The following is a 7711-nucleotide window of genomic DNA, read 5'->3' on the forward strand; positions in this document are numbered from 1 at the left end:
GGTATTTATGTTTAGTGCATGAATTCATCCCTAGTCGGTATCAGGAAGCCGGACTGTACCATCTGCGCGACAGAGGAGGGGTGCAGTCTTTTTGCCATCCTCAAAGAACTAAGTACACAATTGACTAAAACTGTAGTAAATGTAAACATATAAACATCAAATTTACCAAGCAGTGCTGTGCCGTCGTCCAAGTGGACTATTTTTGAAAAGGCACATGTTGTTCAAATGTTGGTTTGGTCCTGGTACCATCAGTTCTCTTTAGTGTTTGCCAATGTTGGAGGTGTAACTGGGGTCTGGCCCTGGACGAAGGTAAACTATTATTATTAAATGCGTTGTGGTTTGAAATAGCGATGAATTCAGGATTGCAGCTGAAACTGCGTTCTGTCGTTTGGTTGTTTGGTGGCAGCACAGGCAGTGTGCATCGGTGAGATGTGAGGGGTATTTAGTCGTTCAGCCATGATGTATTCACATCCCAATCTCAGACCAGACCCCTGTCCTCTGCTCCTCTACAGAACACAACCCCGATTAGGGGTTGAGACACAATCACAGCCAGGTTGATTTCAATGTTTAAACGACTATAATATATCCCAGCAACGAGTTTTGATAATCATCAGATCTAAGAAAAGGACACCATCAGTGAGTGCATGGACATAGAGACAACTGGGAAGAGAGTGACCTCACTTTTGAGAGTCAGGTTTACAAAGAGAGCTGTCTTCTCATCCACTGCACTAACAATCTCCATGATGCATCCTAGTGGTCCAGTGTCACTCCGCTGGCTTGATGCTGACTTGCTTCCAGTCCATCATTTGTCACTCTGGGTTTAAGGATTAATGTCATGCATTGCATTTGATGCTTTTATAGTGTAGGGATGTACAGTAATTATTATGCAAATATCAGATGATTTTAAAAGGGTGAGTGCCAGGTCTGTAAAAGCCCAATGAAGCAATTAAAATCTTAAAGACTGTTGTAAAAGTCATGGAAATTTGTTTTGTACATTTATGTTTTTCATTTAAGACTGAAGTTTTCCTTTAGTCACCTCTAAAGTGTTATATTAGCTATTTTTTCCCCAGATACATTGTTTGTTTTTAACATCCTTATCCTATAACTATGAAAGACTGGTAAAGTAGTTCAAAATTTGCAGTATTATATTCTCGTCATATTTGATGCCGATTGGCAAACAGTGACATGAACATAAAGTCAAACAAGAACACATCAAATGCTTTTATTAATAAACAGTAACACAGTTACCTAATTGTCACTGGATTAAGAGCTGATGGTTTATTCTTCACATTTCTCACAAATATAGCAGTTATTTTAGTACTGTTTATGTAATATTGTAGTATTTATTAATATTTGTTTTTAATTGGCTTGTATTTTCATTTTAGTTTGTTGTAGTATATTTGTCATGTGCTTTTTAATTTTTATATTATATTTATTTAACTTTTTTATTTTTCTGTTTAGCTTTCAGTTGTTTGTTTTAGTTTTAGTCATTTTAGTACTTCAATTTATTTTAAACTTCTTTTTTTTCAGTTAAAGTAAAATTATTTTAAATTTTAAAACCTATTTTATTTCAGTTGCCAAGTTTTTGTTTCCATTTTAGGCTTTTAATTTTATTTCAGTTTTAGGTAACACTTTACAATAAAGTTCCATAAGTTAATGTTAGTAAATCCATTAACTAACATGGACAAACAATACATTTATTACATTATTTATTAATCTTTGTTAATATTAATTAATGAAAATAGTCATTCATTGTTAGTTCATGCTAATTCACAGTGAATTTACTAATGTTAACAAGCAAAACTTTTAATTTTAATAGCTAATGCATTTGTAAATTTCGAAATTAACATGATCTAAGATGAATACGTTATAAATGTTTTTAAAGTAGTTAACAAATGTTAACTAATGAACCTTATTGTAAAGTGTTGCCCAGTTTTATTTAAATGATAACAATTTTAGTAGTTGTTTTAGATTTAGTTTTTTAGTTAACAATAGTAACAGTTCAGTCATATTTTACGAATATTTTTATGAAAGTAATGCTTTATCTTTTGTGTTGCACTTTCAAAGCAGTCTTTGACATTTTTGGACATAATACTGATATGACAGCCTGCCAACAATATATGTTATTATTGTCTGACAGAGTTAACTATGAAAATAAATGCTCAAATCTGTTTTAAAAATAGTGTGCTTGGTTTATCCAGTTTGAAATGGCTTCAGGGCCTTGACCATGTCTGTCCTGTAATGAAGTGGAAAGGACATTTTTTTGTGTAGCCTACTAAACTACAGTCTAAATATTGACTTTGAGAAAGATTGTTTAATGCTAAATCAAGTTGTTTTAACAGCGATAGAGCATGGCTCAAGTGAAAGTGCAGACATCAGCCCCCTTGTCTGGACCTGGCCTGACCGCCGTTGCGCCCGCTGTGGCCATGCCCAGCCCAGGAGCTCTGGGTCTGCAGCCCACCATCAATGGCACAGTGCCAGCCACAACGCCCACCTGCCCCTGCCCTGCCTCTGGCTTTGTGGACTCCACTGTACCAGCCGGCCCGTCAGGTACCGGCACGCTGCATACATGCAAAACCGATGCATTTTGCCAGTGTAGTTGTAGTGTAGTGTAGTTTTGCCATTAAAGCCACTTGCAAAACCATTTGTTACTAAGCAAATTATGTTTGGGAAAAACAGTGTATATTGTATTATGTCAGAGGGATTATGTTTTCTACTAAATCTAAACAAATTAAATAACCCAGTGTAAACATCTGATCATAATATGCATCAGTCATAATGGTTAACATTTATTAGTCGGTTCAGTGGAATGACATTTGTTTAGATTAATTTTTAAAATGATTAAATGGCAAAATGAACAATTATAGTGGGCCCAAAGCATTTTGACCATTAAAAATGTTTAAATTTGATTCGTTAGATAGCAAAATATGAAACCAGGTGCCATTATTTAAAGGATAGATATCACACACAAAGTTTTCAAGCAACAAATTTCAAAAAAAGATGTTTGGTAACATTAAAATTGGTAACATTATATAAACTAGCATCTAAAACTTGTGGCTCTTAAAATGTTTTAAAACATTTTTGAAAGGAGTCTCTTATGGTTTTCTAGGTTGTATTTATTTGATAAAGAAAAACCGTTTAAAATATCTGTTTTCTGTTAATATATTTTAAAATGTAATTTATTCCTGTGATGCAAAGCTGAATTTTCAGCATCATTACTCCAGTCTTCAGTGTCACATGATCCTTTAGAAATCATTCTAATATGCTGATTTGGTGCTCAAGAAGCATTTATTATTATTATTATTATTGTTGAAAAGGATTGTTTAATATGTTTTTGTGGAAACTGTCAGACATTTTTTCAGGATTCTTTGATGAATAGAAATTTCAAAAGAACAGTGTTTATTTGAAATAGAAATCTTTTGTTACATTTTAAATGTATTAACTGTCACTTTTTGATCAATTTAAAGGAATAGTTTGCCCAAAAATAAAGATTCTGTCATTTACTCACCCTCCACTTGTTCCAAACAAGAGTTTCTTTCTTTTGTTGAACACAAAAGAAGAGATTCCAAAGAATGTTGGTAAACAAACAGTTGACGGTAGCCATTGACTTCCACAATATTTTTTTTCCGTACCATGGAAGTCAGTGGCTATACTATCAACATGGTTAAAGGGATACTCCACCCCAAAATGAAAATTTTGTCATTAATCACTTACCCCCATGTTGTTCCAAACCCGTAAAAGCGTTGTTCGTCTTTGGAACACAATTTAAGATATTTTGGATGAAATCCGGGAGGCTTGTGACTGTCCCATAGACTGCCAAGGAAAATACACTGTCAAGGTCCAGAAAAGTATGAAAAGCATCGTCAGAATACTCCATCTGCCATCAGTGGTTCAACCGTAACATTATGAAGCGGCAAGAATACTTTTTTTTTATGGAAGGAAAACAAAAATAATGACTTTATTTAACAATGCATCGCCTTGTGGCACGACTGACACAGAAGAGCGTACGCAGTTTGCATTCAGCAGGTGTTTTCCAAAATGGTGCTACGGTGATGTCATGATTCTTCTCGTAAAAAAGTATTCTAATAAATTCATAAAATTTTTCTTCTTCTCGTACAAAAAGTATTCTCGTCACTTCATAACTTTATGGTTGAACCACTGACTATTCTGGCGATGCTTGTCATACTTTTCTGGACCTTGACAGTGTATTTTACTTGACAGTCTTTGGGACAGTCACAAGCCTCCCGGTTTTCATCCAAAATATCCTGCATTGTGTTCCGAAGACGAACAAAGCTTTTACGGGTTTGGAACGACATGGGGGTAAGTGATTAATAAAGAAAACAGAACAACAGAAGAAAAAACTCATACAGCTTGAGTTAAATGATGACAGAATTGTAATTTTTAGGTGAACTGTACCTTTAATGCATCTTTGCTGAATAAAAAATATTAATTTCTTTATAAATAAAACTTACTAACAACAATCTCTTTAATGGTAGTGTACCTGTATCGTGTGCTGTGTATAGCTCTTTTGGAACAATATATGTAATACTGTAAAAAAAACCTGACATGCATTTGTTCATTCTTGCTTGTGTTTAAGCTGTATCTGTTTCTGACAGGCCCTCCTCAAGAAAACATGGCAAACCCTAAAGAGAAAACTCCCATGTGTTTGGTGAATGAGTTAGCCCGTTTCAACAGGATTCAACCTCAATACAAGTTGCTGAATGAAAAAGGGCCAGCACATGCTAAGGTACTGTTAATGAAGAACTGTGATAAAGGCTGGTGTATTTATTGATTAAAAATGTATTGAAAAATACATCCAATATGTAACTTCATGATACATTAATTAGCTTTACACATCCTGAGAGAAGCCTTTGCTTACAAGGCAGCAAAGAATAGTGTTAGTGCTTAGGCTTACTGACTGACATTCTGCGTCAGAGATGCTTTGCTCTTGTCATGAAACTGAGAACACAATAATGAAAAACACAATAACACAATAATCAATATAGGGTAAATGTAGTTATTAATGGTTAAATAAATGCAAGAAAGATGTATGTCCAGTCACACTTCAGTTTGCAAATGATGTCACCATCACTGTCGCTACAGTTTGAATGGTGAACATTCTGAAAATGTAAGTCGGTAGGATTTTAACCCTAAATTTCTTTAAAAGAGCACACCTAAGACTTAAAGGAGCTGTATGTAAGATTTTGAGTCTACTAAAGCATAAAAATACCATAATATGTTTGCAGATATTTAAGAAACATACTTAAGTTAACATACTTGTTTATCTGAAAAACAATGCTACAGTCATTTATTCTCCTTTGAAAAATGCGCGTTCCGGGCCGGAATGCCGGTCTTTGTTTTTGTTTGTGAAACCCGCCCACTGCCAGTTTACCCAATTGTATTTCAGCAACCCGGGTTGCCAGTTGGCAGAAAACAGCGCATTTAATTTCATTCATGGTTAAATGCGCTCATTCCTGTTTGTGTTGTCAATCTGGCAACCTGCGTGTGCATCAAGTCTGAGGAGGAGGGGCTGCATGAAAAAACCCTCTCCAATATTTAAAATTTGGACTACAATACCTAGTTCAACCACTCGGTGTCAATCTCACATACAGCACCTTTAATACAAATATTTAAACTGACAGTTTAAGGAATATTTATAATATTTGTTATGAAAGAACTCAAAACTCGGTTGATCTTTTAACACAAATCTTTAAAAAAAAAATAAATCTCAGCAAAAAACACAAAACTTAGAGTCATTACTGTAAAATAAACCCTGACAGGGTGGTCTGGAAAAATCTTGAAAGCTTTAATTTTGCGACTTTGACTATACGTTATTCCACTTATTACATGGCTACCTGGCAAATAAATAAATGCACAGAACTGAAATATTGATTTGAGGTTATTTTATTGCCTTGCTTGTAGACAACTTCTAGGCTGGCTGAAAACGCTCACTGTGTTATAGACTAGAAAGCAATCATCCTAGCTCTCCTGCTGGATTGTGTGTGCAGATCTTCACGGTGCAGCTGTGCTTGGGGAACCAGGTATGGGAGTCAGAAGGCAGCAGCATCAAAAAGGCTCAGCACTCCGCAGCTACCAAGGCCCTGACAGAGAGCGTCCTCCCCCGGCCTCTGCCTCGCTCACCTAAAGCCGACTGCAACAGCAACCCAGGTACCAACATATATATAGGATCTGTTTTTTTGTCAAGTTAGTTTCATTATTATAGTCATAGCTAGTATAACAAGCCTATAATCAAGCTTAGTTTTTATATGCCAGGTTGACATGATACACAATTCTTCTTCTAAGTCAAAATACACCCTCACTTTGCTTGTTTTTCCAAGTGGAATAGTCTATGAAGTCGGGGGGAGTCCCTGATACACTGATTTCATTTTTGCAGGCAGCATCACTCCTACAGTGGAGTTAAATGGCTTGGCCATGAAGCGAGGGGAGCCAGCTATCTACAGACCCCTGGACCCCAAACCCATTCCCAACTACAGAGCCAATTACAACTTTAGAGGAATGTTCAACCAGAGGTACGTCCCTCAGCCTGTGGATATGTGATTTTCCTAGGACCTCCATGTCTCTGAAGCACGTGAGTGCTGAAAGTTGATATAGTGATTCTTTAAAATTCCTACCTGGAAACCTTATTGTCATGAATGACAATGAATGTATTATTCTACTGTAGTAGGTGTATTATTTGCCTTTGCTGCCACCTAGTGGTGACATACTGGAGTTATGTCAAACATACTCTGATTGGCTGTCAAAATAGTGTCTGGTTTTAGAGATTGACCGCTGTATTCAACATTTTAATGATGAAGATGTCTTATCTGTGATTTTGTACTTAGCTTTGATTGTTTGTCAAGAGGGCAACCTATAGGAACTTAAAGAGCAGTTTTCTGCTCATTACATTTAGGTGGGCAGTATTGCATTATTTTTCCTCAACCCTTGTGCCTTCAGACTTTGGCTTTGCTTACCCATGTTTTACACCAAGAGGGAAAACAGCAAACTAACAGAAATGTAAAAGTAAACACAACTGTCCTTAATATGAAATATTGAAATGGATTAATATTGCCATATGTGTTTGGATGATGCTGTGATTTGTTCAGATCCCACTGCTTTCTTTTGGAAAAACTGACTTGTCTTCATAGTTTGAGTGTTTGGTTTCTAAACGTCTTTTTGTATTTTCATGGTTTATGCTCTTGATGGCCAATAACACACATTGTGGTCGCCACGAATTGCAAGTGAACTCCCGTTTAATGTAGCCTGGGGTGTTTTTGTAGTACCTTGCATAGCTTTGCTCATAGTTTTTGAAGATGAAGGCAGTCACACAACCTGTCCATGTTAGCATCTGTCCCGTTTGATTTATGCTGCAAAATATCAAATAAAATACTTTCAAGATTCACTATACTTTCATATATGACCACCATTTCAAAAACCTTTATAAAACCGCAAACTTTGAGTTTATATTTCTGCAAACTTTGAGTTGCTATTTGTAAGTCAGGTTTATTCCAGCTAAACCGGTGAGGATGAAAAGAAACATGCCAACACTGACGTGTTCATCAGATAAAAGCAGCGAACAGCGAAAAGCAGAGTTGACGCGAATCGGAAAACTACACTACATTACAGGAAGCACATTACACCTTAATCCAGCTGTCATTTGAAGCTTTTATTTAGACATTTGCTTTCGATTGAAGCTCAATGGACACTGTGAGAA

The 7711-nt window shown here is 36.0% G+C and overlaps 1 protein-coding gene across 1 annotated transcript; it reads left to right on the forward strand.

Moving 5' to 3' along the window:
- The first annotated feature begins 169 nt into the window (after positions 1-169).
- LOC109085095 (double-stranded RNA-binding protein Staufen homolog 2-like) lies at positions 170-6573 on the forward strand. Its single transcript, XM_019099738.2, has 5 exons — positions 170-309; positions 2343-2550; positions 4617-4747; positions 6009-6168; positions 6395-6573. Exons 2-5 carry the CDS (start codon positions 2352-2354, stop codon positions 6556-6558), a joined length of 654 nt encoding a protein of 217 aa, XP_018955283.1. The 5' UTR covers positions 170-309; positions 2343-2351; the 3' UTR covers positions 6559-6573.
- Positions 6574-7711: the final 1138 nt, after the last annotated feature.

Source organism: Cyprinus carpio, unplaced genomic scaffold (genome assembly GCF_018340385.1).
Source record: "Cyprinus carpio isolate SPL01 unplaced genomic scaffold, ASM1834038v1 S000006530, whole genome shotgun sequence".
Classification (NCBI taxonomy): domain Eukaryota; kingdom Metazoa; phylum Chordata; class Actinopteri; order Cypriniformes; family Cyprinidae; genus Cyprinus; species Cyprinus carpio.

What these genes read in the sequence shown, in the direction of transcription:
- LOC109085095 (XM_019099738.2), top strand. Translation starts at nt 2,352, where the DNA reads ATGGCTCAAGTGAAAGTGCAGACATCAGCCCCCTTGTCTGGACCTGGC. An exon ending in TGTACCAGCCGGCCCGTCAG is followed by an intron (nt 2,551 to 4,616) that starts GTACCGGCACGC and finishes TGTTTCTGACAG; the next exon opens with GCCCTCCTCAAGAAAACATG. An exon ending in CGACTGCAACAGCAACCCAG is followed by an intron (nt 6,169 to 6,394) that starts GTACCAACATAT and finishes TCATTTTTGCAG; the next exon opens with GCAGCATCACTCCTACAGTG.